The following is a 20358-nucleotide window of genomic DNA, read 5'->3' on the forward strand; positions in this document are numbered from 1 at the left end:
TGGTCAAGCAGATGAGAACCCATCACATACCCAGCCTGGGGTTCAGTGGCATTTGGGTCAAGTGCAAAAGTCCTGCTGTGGAAATGGCAGGACAGGTGGTTGAGAATACAGCCACATGCGCTTCCTGGGGTAAAGCAAGTTCCCTCAGATTTCTCAGTGTCCAGGGGGAGCATGTGATGAGCACCTTCTAGGGTCCCCTAGTGCAGCCTGGTGCTCCTATAGATAGGAGTTCCATGTAACTCTTGCAGAACAGCTGCTAAGCACCACCCTGCAATTAATCTCATCCCCACCCGGGGGGCAGGTGGGCAGCACCTTTGATGAAAGCTCAAGGTGGTGGTTTAGTTGCTAAGTTGTATCCGACTTTCGTGACCCCATGGACTGTAGCCCACCAGGCTCCTCTGTCCATGGGCTTCTCCATACTGGAGTGGGTTGCCATTTGCTTCTCCAGGGGATCTTCCCAACCCAGGGATTGAAGTCGGGTCTCCTGCATTACAGGCAGATTCTTTACCAACTGAGCTACAAGGGAAGGACAGCATCTAAATCAAATGAGGGATGAGGGAACAGCAAGGTGTCCTAGAGGAGACGAAGCTTGAACTACATCTTGAAAGTAACCAAGCCAGGCAGTAAGGAGAGAACAAGGATTCATAGCAACAGTGCCATCAAGGGGACCGTTCCTACATGCCATGCACTGCATAAGCAGTTTACACATATGGTCACCTAACTTCACAGAATTGTCACATTTCTCCCTTACTGGAGTATCAGTCCCATGGGAGCAGGGATTTTTTTTTCCCCCTACCTGTGTATCCCCAGTGCCTGGTAAACAGAATGGGGTCAATCAATCCTTCCCTTTCCATGGTCGCAAAGTATTCATCAAAATGTTTAAATCCATAAATCCAACCAGACTGACTGTCCAGTGTCACATAGGAAACCAAAGAAAAGGTTAAAAAAAAAAAAAAAGAGCGCTTGTAGACATACATGCACATACTCAGCAGAATCTGAAATGCTTTCCCCAATAACTATAAAACTAAAACCTCCTCCAAGGAAACAAAACATTTGAGTAATAACCCAACAATTTCCAAAGTTACTCCTCCAGAAAGAAGCACTTACTGAGATAACAGAAGATGGCTGACTGTCCTTTGTACTTTCCAAAGGTTTAAAAAAGCATCACAATAAGAATGCCAAAACGTGATTTTACTTATAGCATGCGAAGTATTTTTAAACTGACTCCACCTCCACTTTGTCTTTATTCAAAACAAGCCTAGGGAAGAGCACTAGACAGAGCTAGCGCAGCTACTCCAGTGCCGGCCACACAGAGCGAGAGATGTTTTAATGAGATGTTGTATAGATAAAACATTTGGAGTTCTTTAAAAGCCAAACTTTAGAAATAAACGTGTAGCTATGTGGAAAAGCTTCACGTTTAAAATCTGAGTGAACCCCAGTTATGGATGAGTGTAGGAAGTGGCCTCGTCCAGGTAATTCTTAATGCTCCTGCCTGCGAAGTCAGTGGTTTCACAGAACTGGCCCCCTTGACCGCTGATCACTGGTCCGGGGATGGATGCTGTGCCAAGTGGGGCCGGCAAGTAAAATGGCAATGAGGGCTGGGAAACAGTGTTGAGAGGATTGAGTTCTGAAACTTTATTGTCTTTTTCTTTCCAAATATGAATGACTCTCAGTTGAATTTTAGCAAGAGTGATTGACTACAGTCCCACCTTCTGGATTGTCTCAGTCAACCTTCGAATGAACACCTGAAAGAAACTGAAAACAATGGTTCTCGCGATTCCCTTCTGAGCTGCCCGTCTTACAGCGGCGTTTATCAACCCTGCTGCACACCCTCAGGTAACAACATAAACGCCACCCAGACCAGATGGTGCTGTGCCAGCATTTTCCATTGTAACTGGTTCAAGCCTCTTCAAAACATGTTTATTCGATCGGATTCCACGGCCTACTTTCTGTACTGACCCCAAAGTAAGCTGACTCAGGCACCCAAGAAAACAATGCAAATAACAGATGCTAAAATGAAAGCAACGATACAAGTGAAATGCAAACAAAATCATCTCTAAGACTATAAAGAACAAAGATACCCGTGGAAGATACTGATTTACCCATTTAATAGGTTTCCAAAACCCAAACTAAATAAAACACAACCACACCAAATCGAAATTACAACACTTTATTGCAGCATCGGCAAAGGTCAGATTTCTGAAGCTGGTGAAGATCGGGCAGCATTTCCATGTGAAATGTTACAACTTTACAGTTTTGTTTCTTATTTAATTCTACATGCAGAAACTAAAATATGGTGAAAGAAAAAATGCAAAACAGCTAGAAAAAAAGATGTAATCAAGTTGTAGCTTACAGGTGTGCTTGCTCTTCAACTAAATTCACTATGCCTACTGGAAAGCAAACGAAAGACAACTATCCTAATAAATTAACAGATTGGCCAGAAACAGACTAAGAACTCTCATTTCTATGTAGTGGGGGGAAAACAAAACAAAACAAAAACAAAAGCAAAATAAAAGCTCTACTGTTTCCATACTTTGTTTAGAGACAGAGGCTGTAAACCCATGAAGGTCAACAAAATCTCCGGATCCTCTTCTCGCTGTCCTTCGTCCATCTTCTGTGGTGTCTGCCTGGCACGCTGTTTGTTTTCAATGATACTTACAATGGGCTCGCCTATCCCTGTTCTGAGGCTGGTGTCAGACTCCCCTAAGCCATCTGGGTTCATGCTGTGTGTACTAATCGTCTTCACATTTTCCCTTTACCCTAATAGGCAATGTTGTATTACTGACTCTGATGGATAAAACTGATTTTTCTCCCCCATCCCTTGTTCCTCATGAAAGAGATTCCTAAACAAAAGCCTTCCTGGTGGATTATCTGGTACCTGGGTATCTTTCATCATTTTGCTGTCCTGCATGTAAGTTTTCACTGGAAGATTTCACTGCTTGCTCTACACTTTTCTACTGTAGTTCTGGAGCCCCCAAATGTATCTTCTTTCAACATAGGATGTTCAATTCAGAGACACTGAAACTCAAACCAAGTTTAAACTCAAGTTCATTTCCCCATACCATTACCATTACAACCGTCTCTTCTCCGGCTCAGTCATCTCACTGACGCTCTTCCTGGTGTAACTGCTCAGGAGTCAAGTCAACCACCTCATTTCTTGACTGCCATTCTCAAGAGAAGATGAACCCTCACGTGATTTCCATTACAAAAGGCCTTTTCCGCCTTGTCTGGAAGCGTCGGCTTGTTCCGGTGTTGGCAGAGGCTGCTGTTTCTGCCTCATGGCCCCAGCCTGTCCCAGGTTTAGATTCACAACTCTCTAGACCGACATGCTGAGATGTGTCCACTGCTCTCATTCAATTGCTGGAGGACTCCACTATCCACAACATCAGATACAGGACCTAATGAAATGACACGTGCTGCTGGATCAACGTCTCCTAGAGGCACAAACAGGGCAATGTTAAAGAACCAGGACTGAGGATGCCGCTCCAGCAAGAAAATGCCCCTTGAGCACCACCAGCCACTGTTCACTGACTGCAGAGAAGTCAGTGTTTTTTAAAGAGGGTACAGATTCCTACTGAAGAAACAAGAGGGGGCAGAGGGGCACTAAACAGGGCAATTCTGACAGTGATGGGGAGGGTGGGCCCATCAGCTTTCCTATAACTGCTTTCTAAGATGCTGAAAACTCATGGTTTGTGTCACAGCTGAACTGCGTAACCCCCAAATTTATGTGCTGAAGTCTAACCTCTGAACCTCAGAATGCAACCTTATTTGGAGAAAGGGTCACTGCAGATGTAATTAGTTAAGAGGAGGCCAGACTGAAATCCGATGAGCCCCTAATCCAGTATGACTGTGTCCTCATAATAGGACACCTGGACAGACACACACCTGAGGAGAGCCCCACATGAAGAGGAAGGCAGGGATCAGAAGGTGCTGTGGAAGTCAGGAGTGCCAGGGGCTATTGGCAAACCACCAGGAGCCAGCAGGGAGCTGGGAGCAGACTGTCCCTCTCAGCCCTCAGAAAGAAGCGACCCTGACTTGACCTTGGATTCCGGCCTCCAGAGTGCGAGATGGGAGTTCTGTTGTGTGAATCACACCATGTACTATGCTGTCTTTTGGCAGCTCTAGCAAATTAACACAGGTTGCCTACACAAGGCCAGTTGCATTAGCAAGAAACTTCCCAAGACTAAAATGCAAATAAGGAAAAGTCTATCTTCAGTTGGATACATCTGCAAGCTGTACAAAACTGAACAGAATGGAAAAAGGTCAGTAACAGGAGTACTCTCTGAGAGAAAGAAACAGTCTCTCTCTTGATGTCAAGACAAAGCAATGGTCTAAAACAGAATATTTTAGACAAATGCAGTGAATAAAGGAAAAGTGTTCACAGTCTTTGATAAGTGAGACACACTTGCCATATAATCTCTCACTATATATAATCACTGAGAGTGGTCCACACTCCAGCAGCTCTGACATCACCTGACAGCTTGTTAGAAACTAATGAGAACCAGCAGTTTAATGAGAGTCAAGATGGTTAAAATGTGTATTTTAAAGTTTGAGGAGCAATGGTATAATCCACACGAATTTACAGAGTGTAAACTGTGTTAGTACTGACATTTGCCAAAGATGCTATTGTTCAGTTGCTAAGTCATGTCTGACTCTCTGCAACCCCATGGACTGCAGCACGCCAGGCTTTCCTGTCCTTCACTATCTCGTCAAGTTTGCTCAAACTCATGTCCACTGAGTCAGTGATGCCATCCAACCATCTCATCTTCTGGTGCCCCCTTTTCCTCCTGCCCTCAATCTTTCCCGTGATGCTGAGTTTCACGGTTTTTTCAACACTAGCAGAGTGGAAAGCAACCCTGTCCTGCCTTACAAAACACCTGGGTAACTGTATTACTTAAGAGTGCTATTGCCATTTTAATTCATTATAAGCAAAATGCTTATACTTTGTTAGAACATTAATACCCAGGGAGAAGGCTGAAATTTTAACTTACAGCCTATTTCAATCCTGATTAGAAAATATAAAAATCATTACAATTAATGTCTGAGAGCCTTATCAAAATCTAGGGATAAGAAAAACTTAAAACTGTTTTAATAACCAGGTTTCTAGTTTCCCTTCATCTGCCATACAATGTCAACAATATTAATAACTTTTAAAAGAATACTAGCCAAGTTAGGATTCAACTGAAAACAGTTCTTTAGACCTCACAGAATTTCTTCTGCTTCCTCCTATAGGAATTCAGCACCAGGTAGCCAAGGATCATGGCTCTAGATAAACAGCTTCCCAATGAGTCTGGCCCAGCAATAAAAATAGAAGAAAATAAAGAGGAGCCAAACCACCAAAAGACACTACCCCATCAGCTAATGTTCTTCCACATGACTACACTTCACTTAAATTTAAGTTTAAAAAACAGCAAAAAACACATGGTACTTGAAAGGCTCAGAAACTCATTTTTACGCATTTGTTTGTTCCTCCCCAATATTCATCCATACCTGCATTTTGAGAGCACTGGCTTTAAAAATACCACAATACCATGAGACTTTACAGAGGGTCATTTTAAAGAGCACTGTACAAGTTAGGATTTTATTTTCCAAATCAGTATTTTAGGAAGAGATTTAAAATAGGTAAAGGAAGTAGCTGAAGAATTGGAGTCTCACAAAATTAGGAAAACAAAAGGGAATGAGAACTGGGTAGCATAACATAGGAAGAAAGTTTATTAAAAGATTAAACACAGATTGGTTTTTTTTTTGAAGTTTCTCTGTCCATTCAACAAACATTTACTGGGGATCTACTACACGCTAGGCACCAAAAGCTGTGTAGGAGACAAAACGGAAAGCAAGACAAGGCTCCCTGGGTCCTCAATTTTCTGGGGGACAGAGACAGGCTGGCAGGTGATGAAGCACTGTAAGGTTTGGGGAAGCACTGTGACTCAGGGCACCAAAGTGAGACTTCTGAGTATCAAGGTGAGACTAGATGGAGAAGCAAGAGTTATCCAGAGGAAGAGCCCAAGAGGGTTCCAAACAGAGAGAGGCAAAAGACAGCGAAACTAGGAGAACTAAGAGGCCAGCTGGGTGGGGAGGAGGGCAAAGAACAGTAGGAGAGAAAGCCAGTAAACAGAGTGCACCCTATCATCCAGGGTCGTGTTATCAAGTGAGGAGCTGGGACTTTATCCCATAAGCGATGAGTAACCCTGAAGGATGTGAGAACTCAGTGACAAACCAATTTCCTAAACTTTGAAATTAGATTAGAGTTGTCTAAGCCTATGTGAAGTGACAGTCACTCAGTCATGTGCTACTCTGCAACACCATGGACTATACAGCCCATGGAATTCTCCAGGCCAGAATACTGGAGTGGGTAGCCTTTCCCTTCTCCAGGGGATCTTCCCAACCCAGGGATCAAACCCAGGTCTCCCACACTGCAGGCAGATTATTTACCAGCTGAGCCACAAAAGAAGCCCAAGAATATTAGAGTGGGTAGCCTATCCCTTCTCCAGCAGATCTTCCCGACCCAGGAATTGAACTGGGGTCTCCTGCACTGCAGGTGGATTCTGTACCAACTGAGCTATCAGGGCCTGGGCGTATAGTTCAAAGTAAAACATTAGCAGGAACACAAATATTTTTAGTGAGTAAAGACACAGGATGAACACCTGCATTTTCTACAGTGCTACTGCTCCAGCAGTGGACCATTCCTGCAACCCCAGCACCTCTCTCCTACACCTGCTCGCCTACTCCCAACAACACGTTGATATCTGACGGCTCTGACAGCCTCAGTCTAAACACTAATACCCCGAGGCAGACCTGTCAGAGCAGCGAAGCCTATGCCACTTTTGATAATAACCCAAACACAAGAGAGAGAACGAAATCGACGGGGAGGGGTCTTCAGATCAGATCCTGGCTAAACTTTCAACAATTTTGTTCCTTAAAAACAAGATGAGTGAGGTCTTATTAGGGAATATCTTCTATGTGAAAAACCTTACAGTTTCAGTTATTTCACATCAGGCAACTCAAGTTTAAGAAGAATCGGCATGGGTCTCAGCAGGATATTTTATAATTTAAAAACTAACAAAATACCCCCCAAAAAACTCAATCTGCATGCCTCAAAGTCTAACAACAGGTTTTAGGTTTTTATAAACATTATGATTACTTAACACTGGCTTAAGAAATTCTAACAAAAAGCCTGTGACTTCTCTCCAATTAATCAGTAACTAGTCCTCTCTGTAAATGCCAAAGAGAAAACTTTTAAAAATCCAAAAAAGTCAAAGAAAATGAAAACCAATACTGGTATGACTAAAATCAAGATTTTATAAAACAAACAAAAAAAAAGGTAACTATTTTATAAACAGGTTTTTTTTTTTCTCAAATAACTGCAACTCAAAGACTTTTCTATTGTGCTAATCCTTGGGCCTTTATCATTAGGTATAATCCAGAACTATCTAACTTACTCACACAGACACCATGAAAAAGAACTAGTTAAGGCAGAAACAAGCGAGATCGTCATACCTCCCACCAGTCTTAAAGATTAGATCCGCATTAGGCGCTCCCTTTGGGTGTTGGTAACGAGGCCGCCGCTCCCGATTGGTGTTTGCTGGAGCTGGGCGTTGGGCAAGAGACTGCAGCATCTCTGTAGTTAGGAGCAAAACAGTAAAGGCATTAAACATTGGTAAATGTACTTCTCCCAATAAGCAAATAAAGGGAGATCAAATTTATTAGTTCTGTCAGGTAGCTAACTAAAGAAAAATCACCATTATATGGACTAAAATAATTGAGAAGTATTGGAAGAGCAAACAAGAGAGGAGATATGCTCTTGTGTACCATATAACACCATGCTCCCTTACAGGCAATGGGGCCACAACTGTGTGTCTTGTGAGGCAGTGAAACAGCATAAGAAGCAGTAGAGTACAATAGCTGAGAGCATGGTGTTTGGAGCTAAGCAATATTAGATTAGATCCCAGCTCTGCCACATACTAGCTATGGGGCTTTTGGCTCAGTTTCCCTAAATATAAAATTTCATGTACCTCATGGAATTATTGTGAGGATTAAAAGCTATGATCAAGTACATAAGCATCTGGCCATAATAAGCACTTCTACTGAGTGTTAGCTACCATTATTTTATTATTAAGAACACTGAGTATTGGGAATTCCCTGGTGGTCCAGTGGCTAGGACTCCATGCTTCCACTGCAGGGGGAACATGGGTTCGATACCCAATCAGGGAACTAAGATCCCGCATGCCTTCAGTCATGACCAAATAAATAAATAAACACGATTACTTTTTAAAAATTAGCATCAACCAAAAGAGAAGATTCTAAAAGTGGGATTTAAAGATAGAAAACCAAATATTTATTTATACAACAATCTCTTGCACAAAAAGCAGTATGTGAGTACAACACTATATAAAAGCCATGTTATAGCTCCAAGGGCCTTTTAAGGTGTCTGTGGACTCCATATAATCCAAGTGTGCTGAGTATGTCTGCATAAAACTGGAATCCTAACTTGATGCCCTCAAATCTGGAAGGAAGAGGGTCCTCAAGACCAGGATTCCCAAGCAGACAAGAAATGATATTTGCTGAATAATAATTTGCTCACAGTTGACTGGTAACACAAGGCAATTAAAACTTGGTACTATCTCACCTGCAATCCAGCTCTTACAGTATGGAATCTAACTGAATTATAAGGGAAGCAAAATATGATAAAAATTACATTAGTGTTATTTTATAAATAAGTGAAAGAAAAATAAAGACAGAAAGGAATATAAAAAACAATCAACTTCTCAGGCTAAATATAAACAAATATGACATGAAAAGGAGCAGAATAATAGCTCTGATGTTCTATATTTTAAAAACCCAAAAGGCATCACAATTTTCCACTTCTGTCCTGGAAATGATCTGATACCTTGATAATCTTCTTGTTCTTGCCGTTCATTGATATCTAGTGTGAGCTTTTTCATTCTCATCCTCTCTTCTTGTTCTGCTTGTTGCTGGTTCCAGTGATTTGCAGCAAGTTGGGAAGACATGGGTACATTAAGGATCTTAAACTGAGAAAAAAAAGTAAAGAAACCACAAATGGCTTGAGAAAATCAAGAAACAAAGATTTCAAATAAATCAGTGCATGCATTCGTTCTCAGTCACTCCCAGCTCGCTCTGACCCCATGGACTGCAGCCTAACAGGCTCCTCTGTCCATGGGATTTCCCAGGCAAGAATACTGGAGTGGGTTGCCATTTCCTACTCCAGGGGATCTTTCCCAACACAGGGACTGAACCCACAAGTCTCCTGTGTCTCCTGTACAGGCAGGCAGATTCTTTACCACTGAGCCACCTGGGAAGCCCAAATAAATAAGCAGAGCTAAATGAGGTTAGAAAATTAATTTTTCCTTTCCTATTAAGTCAATAAAGATAGTACCACCTCAAAACATACACAGACAATAGTGTTACTCTACTTAAGAGATAAACTCATCAGGGTTGGATAAGAAGTGGAAGGCCATCAAGTTCAACGTCCATAAAAAGCAGACACTCCTCTTTCCTTCACCCTGTTTTGAAGCAACACATCTAAGAACAGGGGATCATTTTCCACTGTGCAGACCCTGTTACATATGGCTAACTGTCAGAAAGGGTCTTATACAGCAACCTGTAATCTGCACCCTTTTCATTTCTACTCTCTGGACTATACAGAACAAATCTAGTCCACCTTTAGGATTATCAAGTCTTCACAGTCTAAAGATAGCTGTGATGCTGGAAAAGAGAAAGAGTTTAGCAACTGAACAATTAGTTATGGGGGAATAATTCTTATCTATGGAATGTTTTGTTTTTAGCAGGATGTTCCTGGTTCAGGATTGTTAACAACTATTAAACCAAAATAACTATCTTTTGCATTTGTTTAAAACTAAAAATTCTTTAAAACATTACATAATGGCTCTATTACATTAAAACTTTTGCTTTAATAAGACATTTTCTTTCAGTTCATTATTCTAATTCATAGACATTTGAATCTAGAAAGAAATTATCAACAGTATTTTCCTTTCTTTTCAACTACTTACTTCACTGGTACAAATTTTTCTTTTCCTACTGACTACAGAAGAAAGTTATTTCTGGGCACAAATTTGGTGCACAAAGAGATCTTTCACTTAAGAACTAAAGATTCCTATAAGGCTACGCATTTCACATTTCTAGAAAAACCGCTGCACCAGAAGAACCAACTCCCAAAAGTCAAATAAAGAAATAAAAAATCACAACAAAATATACTTTTTATTCAGACCACAAAATAACAGTGATGTTTCTTCAAATAATATTCCTAAAATTGAACATATTCCAAAATTCCAAATAATGTTTATGAGTTGAAACTTTACTTAATAACCAAGTACTCTGAGCTCTCATTTCATGTTTGCTAACATTTTAAAAATAAAGTTCAATAAAAATGTTTCCTTAAACAAAATTTCACATTTTAAGAAGTAAAGACTTCACTCCTCATTCTGAAGTTGTATGGGTTACACAGTATATAATCTATCTACTTTGAACCAAAAATATGTCTGTTAAAATACAGACACATAGTCTTACTTTGACCCATAGAATTTAGAATTCAGGACTACTGAAATGAATTTACTTTTCAAAGCTCAAAAGTTTCTGAAGGTAGGTTTTAATTTTATGCCTACACATTCTGAAAAGATCAAAAGGGTGTGCAAACTGACACAGGTATTGTGAATTTTTCATATGTGCCTCAGGAAACAGAGGGATGAATGAAGAAAATTGATTATTTATTGTTGTATAAGTTGATCATCCCCCTTAATGGATCACTGCCTTGTTGTGGTGAAGGGGCTTGCATAACTCAAAGCTGTGAGCCAAGCCATGCAGGGCCACCCAAGATTGACAGGTCATAGCAGAGTTCTGACAAAACGTGATCCACTGGAGGAAGGAATGGCAAACCTGGTTATGCCACGTTATACCTGGTTATACCACCCTAGTATACCTGCTGAGAACCTCATGAACTGTATAAAAGGCCAAAAAGATATGACACCAAAAGATAAGTCCCCCAGGTCTGAAGGTGTCCAATACACTACTGGGGAAGAGCAGAGAACTACCAATAGCCCCAGAATGAATGAAGCAGTTGGGCCAAAGCAGATATGATACTCAGTCGTGGATGCGTCTGGTGATAAAAGTAAAATCCGATGCTGCAAAGAACAGTACTGTACAGGAACCTGGAGTGTTAGGTCCATCAATCAAGAAAATTGGACATGGTTAAGGAGATGGTAAGAATAAACAGAGACATCCAAGGAATCAGCGAACTAAAATGGATGAGAATGGACTAATTTAATTCAGATGACCATCATATCTACTACTGTGGGCAAGAATCCCAGAGAGAAATGGAGTAGCCCTCATAATCAACAAGAGTCCGAAACACTGTATTTGGGTACAACCTCAAAAATGACAATAATCTCGGTTCATTTCCAAGGCAAGCCATTCAACATTACAGTAATCCAAGTCTGTGTCCCTACCACCGATGCTGAAGAAGCTGAAGTTAATCAGTTCTATGAAGATCTAGAAGACTTCCTAGAACAAACACCTAAAAAAGGTGTTCTATTCATCACTGGGGATTGGAATGCAAAAGTAGGAAGTCAAGACATACTTGGAGTAATAGGTAAGTTTGGCTTTGGAGAACAAAACGAAGCAAGGCAAAGCTTCACTGAATTCTGCCAAGAGAATGCACTAGTCATAGTAAATACCCTTCTTCAACAACACAAGAGATGACTTTACACAGGGACATCACCAAATGGTCAATAGCAAAGTCAAACTGATTACATTCTGTGTAGCTGAAGATGGAGAAGCTCTATACAATCAGCAAAAACAAGACCTGGAGCTGAGTCTGGCTCAGATCATCAGCTTCTCATAGCAAAACTCAGGCTTAAACTAAAGAAAACTGGGAAAAACAACAGGCCAGCCAAGTATAACTTAAGTCAAATCCTGTATGAATTCACAGTAGAGGTAATGAATAGATTCAAGGGACTAGATCTTATTAACCGTGTGCCTGAAGAACTGTGGACAGAGGTTGTAAAATTGTACAGGAAGTGGCAAACAAAACCACCCCGAACAAAAAGAAGAGCAAGGCGGCAAAGTGGTTATCTCAGGAGCCTTTACAAATAGTGGAAAAACAAAGAAACGAAAAGCAAGGGAGAGAGGAAAAAGTACATCCAATTAAAAGTAGAGTTCCAAAAAATAGCTGGACGAGGTAAGAAGGCCTTCTTCAATGAACAATGTTTAATAACAGAAGAATACAACCAAAGGGGAAAGATGTAGATATCTCTTCAGAAAAACTGGAAACAGCAAGGGAACATTCTGCCCAAAGATGGGCACAATAAAGGATAAAAATGGTAGAGACCTAGTAGATGCTGAAGAGATCAAGAGATGGAAAGGATACATGGAAGAGCTGTACAAAAAAGATCTTAATGAACTGGATTACTGTGATGGTGTGGTTAGCCACCCAGAGCCAGACATTCTAGAGTAGGAAGTCAAGTGGGCCTTAAGAAGCACTACTGTTAATAAATCCAGTGGATGCGATGAAATTCTAGCAGAAGTACTCAGATCCCTAAAGGATGATGCCATCAAGGTTTTACATTTATTACATCAGCAAATCTGGAAGACCCAGCAGTAGCCACAGGACTGGAAAAGATTAATCCTTGATCCCAATCCCCAAGAAGGGTAGTACCAAACAATGTGCTAACCATCAGATAATTGCACTCATCTCCCATGCTAGTAAGGTCATGCTTAAAATCTTACACGCTAGGCTTCAGCATTATGCAAATGAAGAACTTCCAGATGTCCAAGCTGGGGTTAAAAAAGGATAAGAAATAAGAGATCAAATCACCAATATTCGCTGGATTAAATAGAGAAAGCAAGGGAATTTCAGAAAAACATCTGTTTCATCGACAACGCCAAAGTCTTTGACTATGTGGATTATGACAAACTGTGGAAAGCCCTTAGAGAGATGGGAATAACAGATCATTTTACCTGTCTCTTGAGAAACCTGCATGCGGTTAAGAAGCAACAGCTAGAACCCTGTATGGAACTGATCCATACAAGATCGAGAAAGGACTGTGACAGGGCTGTCTGCTGTCACCCTGTTTGTTTAACCATACGCTGAACACATCATGAGAGATGCTGGGCTGGATGAATTACCAACTGGAATTAAAAGATAGGTGGGAGAAACATCAACAACCTCAGATATGTGGATGATACCACTCTAATGGCAGAAAGCGAAGAGGAACTAAAGAGCCTCTTGATGAGAGTGAAAGAGCCAGCTTAAGAGTAAATATTAAACTAACATCATGGCATCTGGCCCCATTACCGCACGGCAAACAGAAGTTGAAAAGGTGGAAGTAGTGACAGATTTCCTGTTCTTGGTCTCCAAAATCACTGCGGACAGTGAATGCAGCCACGAAATCAGAAGACAATTGCTTCTTGGCAGGAAAATGATGACAAACCTAGACAGTCTGTTGATAAGCAGAGACATTACTCTGATGACAAAGGTCCGTAGTCAAGGCTATCATTGTCTCAGTGGTCACATACGGCTGAGAGAGCTGGACTGTAAAGAAGGAAGAACGCCAAAGAATCGATACCTTTGAACTGTGGTGCTGGAGAAGACTCCTGAAAGTCCCTTGAACAGCAAGATCAAATCAGTCAATCTTAAGGGAGATCAACCCTGAATATTCACTGGAAGGACTGATGCTGAAGCTGAAGCTCCAGTACTTTGGTCATCTGATGTGAACAGACAACTCACTGGAAAAGTCCCTAACGCTGGGAAAGATGGAGAGCAGAAGAGGGCATCAGAGGATGAGGTAGCTGGACGCCATCACCGATGTAATGAGTATGAACTTGGGCAAACTCCAGGAGATGGTGAGGACATGGAGGCCTGGTGTGCTGCAGTCCATGGGGTAACAAAGAGTCAGATGCAACTGGGTGACTGAACAAGTCGATCTTCACAGAAAGATATTCCTAAAGCTCCTTTTAAATAAGAAAAACCAAGGCTCAGTAAATGTGTCAATGTAGCAGAGAAAGTTCAGGAACTGTATAGGAATAGGAATCAATTCCCATGTGACAGTTCAGCCTATGGAACTGAAGTTGCCATGTACTGCCCTCGACAATTATTAAAAAAAAAAAAAAAAAAAGCAGGGAAAGTCTGTTCAGAGAACTAAGTTATCCCTAGAAAAGAAAAGTAGAAACTCTGGACTTGGAGAATCCTGCGAGCCATGGTGAACCAGCAGTTCCAAGTGCTGAGAAGAGTAGTTTTACAAAGACTCCAGCACCAAGTCTAGGGTCTTGATCAAAAACAAACCCTTATTTTTCTAGGGACTGGGTAGAGGATGAGGGAGAAGGGAAATGTCAGGGCTTAACTCTGGCCTGAAGGTGAGAAAGTGGGGAGATTTTGTAAAACCTTGATAACCCTAAAGTCTAGGACAGAGGAAAGTCCTGTTGACTTTACAGAATTATGAAGAATATCTGACAAAGATCCAGCAGTGCTCAGAAGCGAAGTCAAGTTAAATATATACACGTGAGTCATGATGGAAAGCCTGTTTCCAGCCCTCCATTATGTGATCCTAACTGGTACTCAGCTTTCACATCTCAAGACTTATTTGCACCACAGCAAAATGATGGTATGCTCTACAACTTTGATCTTTTGAGTAACAAGAAATTACCTGACACAGCAGAGATAGAAGATGAAGGTAGGCACCATCTCCTTCAGCCTGTTCTGGAAGGGAGGGAACAGAATGTCCCTCGCATCAAAGAGGATATTCTGGGCCTTCCTTGGTCATCCTCTACAACAGCAGTCTCCCTCTCATCACCTCCTCCCCACCTCAGTCTCCTATCCTCTTAACTTGCTTTATTTTCCAACAGAGCATTGTCCTCAACCTGACATTATTTCTTGTCTGCCTCTCAATACTAGAATGAAAGCTCCGAAGAGAGGAGGGACTTGGTTGACTGCTATATTTCTGCACGTGAACAGTGCCTGGTATGTAACAAGTCAATAATAAGTAGCTGTTAAATGACAATTTAAATGAACGTGGGAACCAGGTATCAGACTGGTCTGACAAGCTGTTCTAGCCACCATATTTCATAGATGCTTCTGTTAATTATAAGATGCACCATTATTTTACATACCACTAAAACAGGAAAAAATGCTGTCAATTATCCTACGATTCCAGCAACTCTAAGAGGCAGCTTGAACTCAGAAATAATTAAGTATGAATTTTTTTTTTAACAGAATTAGTAATAAATGATGTATCCTTGAGTTAGATCTGGGAGCCGGGCTCCATTTCCTTCAGGGTACTTTCCACAATCAGCAAATGTAATATGCTTGTCTCTCTCCTTCAGCTGGTGTGTGCTCACATGGCCAGGGGCTACATCCTGTTCATCACCATAGCCTCATACTTGGGCTGGTATTTGGCAGAGCAGACAAATATTTGAGGACTGAATGTATGAATCAAAGTGATAGCTTAGTAGACAGGGGAATGATTTTGAGGGCCATCTGTGAGATAAGGGAAAGAAAGAGGAGGTGGTTTAAGGAGAATGGAGGAGAAGGATCAGGGGTCAGAAAACAATGTTTTTTTTTCCCAAAAGCCATTTGGGAAGTGAGCATTTTTTTTCAAGATTATCTGCCATCACCCTCCTTTCTTTTCTCACTGTAAGCTTACTGATGAAACCTTCCTACTGAAAGTCAGTATGTGTATCTTCTAACAAATGCATATGACTTAAATTTTAAATGTTCTTTCCATTAAAAAACACCCATCTATTTGATGGAAGTTACATGTGTCTTCTGTGCACATAACAGATAAAATTATTTCTACCACTGAATACCAGTCTTTTCTCCCTGTAAGCAAGAACCTATAAAACAAAGTTACCACTTACACTTGGTAACTACCAATGAACTGGGAATACACTGCGGACAGATTCTCACCTGTTGCTTATTGCCTTTTCGGGTTAACATGACAAACGGCATTGTGTCTGCAGACTCTGTCTCTCCCTCCCCACCACCAAGTGGGGGTCCTTTCCTCAGCTGGCTTTTGAGGTGCAAGGGAATGGCAACATCAAGTTGGTGCACTTTAACAGATTCGCCACTTCGTTGCTTAAAGACAGAAATGAAAAAAATGTAAATAGCCCAATAAATTGTTTGTAACTCCTTCAGTGCTATATATTTTGGAATAGTCATTAGAGCCAAGTAATCTTTCTGAAACCAGGGTTGCCCACCACCTGCACACATCCCTTAGAAGGATACAATGTGGCTCCTGCTGATGGGTCAGGCCTCTCCCAAACTCAAATACACAGTGCTGCAGGTTCTCCTGTCCTGTCTGAGTACACTGTGCCCTTTCATTCACCCTCAGAGCGCACATCTTCCTTTGTAATTATCATGGGCCACAACCGCCTCCTTATCTATGAGAACCTCTACCTGACCGATGGGTTCATCACTGTGCCCTTTTTCTGGTGTTTCCTGCTGTGAGCACATGCGGTCAGAGCTCAGTATTTAAGAGTGAACAGATAACTTCCTACTTGTTAGTATCAATTCTTTTTAACATTTACACTGGATTTATCAACAATTATTAAAACAAATCTTCAGTGATGGATGACTTACTACGTGTTAAGCTTGGAGACACTAGTATTAAAAAGATAATCTCTATCCTCAAGAGCTCATAAGCTTGTTAAGTAAGAAAGAGAAATTAATTACGATTCATCTGAGTTGTGTATAACGTGTACAACAGACTGACTACATACGACTGGTTCAGAGTGGGTGGGTGCTGAGATTTCACAAAAGGTTGAATGAAAACGGGACATTTGAGAACGTTAAAGACTTCACAGGTCTTCTTCCAACCAGATGGTAAAAGGGCAGTTTGGGGGATACACAGAGAATTTAGACAGTGGAAGAACAGGTGCAAAAGCAAAGATGTGAAACAGCAGGTGCATTTAGGGAACTGCAAATAATTTTCTAAGTCTGAATGAATGGAGCATGAATGAGGAAAGAGATGAACATGATACTTCAAATCTAAGCAAGTAATGCTAAAAGGGCATGAAGGTATTAAAACTTCTTTACTGCCATTTAAATACTCTTTTGATACAGGCACCATATTTGCAAGAGACTTGCAAATCAGCAAAATGGTAATAAAGGTGTAAGGTTTTATTGTTTTTGATTTCTCAGCTCCAACTGTTAGAATTTGGTTGAAGTTCTCCCAGGTTCATAAGATTCTTTATAAAGATTTTTTAACTTAAAATTTGAAACAATCATGTCAGAGGAATTTTGATATGTAAATTATCTTTCTTTCCTGACTATAAAATTAACATATTCACTTCATAAACTAATAAAAAAATATATTAGCAAATGCGTCCATACCAATTCCTACAGCTATCTCCCTCTGCCTGACTCTAAGATGCAACAATTATGAACAATGGGTCATGTCCTTCCAGATTTTTTTCTTGCATATATACATATATGAACATATATATATGTGACACATACAACACATATGAACAGGAGCAACCATGATGTATATTATTCTATACTAAACATACATGTTTCTTCTTCTTTTAGATTCCTTACCTTGGGCATCTAGTACAGAGCTAATTATTTTATTGGACCTCTACTGACAGCTTAGACTTTTTATTTCTATTACAGTGTCACACTTTTCATGCACTTGAGAGACTATTAAGAGTACACTTTTAGATCAAATGGCAAGTCATTCTGACAGGTTTACTAAATTTCTCTCTAAAAAAGGCTGGACTCCTATTTACCAAGTATAGATGTTTACCCACACTTAACCACAATAGGTACCATCACTTTTTAAATCTTAGTATTTTATGACCTGATGAAAAGGCCCTTCTTAGTTGGCTTGTCATTTGATTATCAGTGAGCTTTAGCACTATATTCTAACAACAACAAAATGAGTCATTCATTTCTTCTCATTGGTTTGTACAATCACTTTAGCTTAGTACAGATACTGACTCTTGTGTTGTGTCAGCTGTAGATTTTTTTCTCCTGGTTAGTTATTTCTAAAAAGATTTCTATGGCATTTCGTGCTGGAAAGTAGTGTAACAAATGGTTGATAAAAGACTGCACCACTCACTACCCTTTCACTTTAAGCAATTTTTTTTTTGTTTTTTTCTAAGCCTGTTTCTTTAACTGAAACATGGGAATACGAATAGTATCTAACAGCTAACGGCACTGTATGAAGAATAAACGTAAAGTCAGTGCAGTGCTCAACAGTCTTTACAATCATTAAAATTATTTGAGAGATTTGCAATTAATTATGGGGTGGAAATTAAAAAACAGAAATCCAGCTTTATTTTTTATTGACAATTTGTTGAAGATACCATTTTCCTTCATATGATTTGAGATGTTAACTTCATCAAGATTAAACTGCCATGTTCTAAGGTCTATTTTAGATTCTGGCAACTCACTCCAGTATTCTTGCCTGGAAAATCCCGTGGACAGAGGAGCCTGGTGGACTACAGTCCATGGGGTCTCAAAGAGTCACACATAACCGAGTACACACGCAATGCAATGCAAGGTCTATTTTGGACCCTCCTCTGTTTGATTAATCTATCCATTCCTGTACCAAACTACTGTTGTATGTTTAAAACGTTTTATTATCTTGTATGTCACTTCTACAAGTTTCTTAACTGTTCAGTTATGAAGAATTTAAGAATAATTTTATTAGGTTCATTCTACATCCATGTCCCTGTTCTTCTCTTCCTCCAACCCTCATCTCATCCCCCAATTTCCCTGATGGGACAGAATGAGGACTGCATGAAATTTAAGGACATGATTTATGGAGAAATGATGTCTTTACAATACTGTGTCTTCCTATGATTTTTAGCAAAAGGAAAAAGTCTGTACAACTGTTCATTTTGGGTATCTGATAATGATTTAAAATCAGGGCCTAATAGTGGATGAAGTTTTCTCCTATACATAAACACAACTGCAAAAAATGTGTATTCAAACTTCCCCCCTCTCTGATCACAACCTCTCACCCTTCCAGCTCGCTTCTTAAGAACTCTCAGTAAGTGATGACCATGGAACCACACCGAAATCTCCCATTCCTTTGACTTCATCAGCTTTTCCACCTTTTCTAAATGTTGGGGTTTGTCAGGGCTCAACCCTGAACCTGCTTCTCCTCTGTCTCCACACTTTACATCTGGATGAGCCAGTTATTGCCATGGCTTTAAAACTACTCTAACAACTGCTCAGTTTATGTTTCTCTCTGCTCTCCAGACATTTCCACTGACGCCTCACAGGCTCCTCAAACTTACCAAGTGCAACTCCTACTCGCACTCTCCTGTTTCTTAGAGACAAGCCAGTGGTCCAAGCCACAGGACTGGGTGGCATCCTTGACTCCTTGGGCCCCACATACTGCTACCTAAACAAGCACCAAATAAATCCAGTTCATTCTGCCTCCCAAATAGCTTTCAAATCCAGACTTCTGTCCATGTGCCCTGCCACTCTCCTAGACAGATGACCATTATCTTTCAGCTAGGTTACCACCACAGCCTTCTAACCACACCCCTGGTTAGTCTCTCTGCTTTTAGTCCTATCTCAGGAGACCAGGGTTTGATCCCTAGGTTAGGAAGATCCTCTGGAGAAGGGAATGGCAAGCCACTCCAGTATTTTTGCCTGGAGACTCCCATGAACAGAGGAGCCTGGTGGGATACAGTCTGTGGGGTTGCAAACAGTCGGACACGACTGAGCAACTAACACACAGTCTGAGTGTGTGTGTGAAGTCACTCAGTCATGTCCGACTCTGTGACCCCGGAATACTGGAGTGGATTGCTATTTCCTTCTCCAGGGGATCTTCCCAACCTAGGGACTGAACCTGGGTCTCCGGCATTGCAGGCAGATGCTTCATCCTCTGAGCCACCAGGGAAGCCCATAGTCTGAACCAGCTCCTTCAAGGACTGTGCCACTCCCAACTACCTGTCTCATGCTGTGACCCTCCCACAGACAGACTATGTTCTATTACTACTGGCGCCCTTTTTAAAGTTTTTCAGACAAGTACTTTCTGCCTGATCTGGACCTCTGACACAGTTTTTGCATTAATCCTAATTTTTCACCTAGATGGTTCCTTTGTACCTGTCTTGTCTACAAGTCATGGTCTCAGAGATGTCTTCTCTGATTATCTCATCTGAAAAAGGCTCTTCCTTTACACTCTACCAAAGTATTCTGTTCCTTTGGTTCCTGAGACTAATGTACCTGCACTGCTAATTTATACATTATCATAGCTTAGTAGTGACAATGAAAGTAAAATCCATCTTCTCTAAAGGATTATTCCATCAGCATGTACTCCATAACATTCCTCTTTCAACTGACTTTCTCTAGCTACATGCCCATTTTTCTCC

General features: G+C 40.8%; 1 protein-coding gene across 1 annotated transcript in view; it reads right to left on the reverse strand.

The window, feature by feature from the left end:
• Positions 1-2196: 2196 nt before the first annotated feature.
• Positions 2197-20358, reverse strand: part of UPF2 (UPF2 regulator of nonsense mediated mRNA decay) — a 94581-nt gene continuing 76419 nt past the window's right edge. Inside the window, exons 19-22 of the mRNA XM_052650867.1 lie at positions 15935-16102; positions 8888-9029; positions 7498-7618; positions 2197-3434 (exon numbers count right to left, since the gene is read on the reverse strand). Of these exons, the coding sequence (XP_052506827.1) occupies positions 3425-3434; positions 7498-7618; positions 8888-9029; positions 15935-16102 (441 nt within the window). The 3' untranslated portion in view covers positions 2197-3424. The remainder of the gene's footprint in view (positions 3435-7497; positions 7619-8887; positions 9030-15934; positions 16103-20358) is intronic.

The sequence above is a fragment of the Budorcas taxicolor genome, chromosome 13, assembly GCF_023091745.1.
Source record: "Budorcas taxicolor isolate Tak-1 chromosome 13, Takin1.1, whole genome shotgun sequence".
Lineage (NCBI taxonomy): Eukaryota > Metazoa > Chordata > Mammalia > Artiodactyla > Bovidae > Budorcas > Budorcas taxicolor.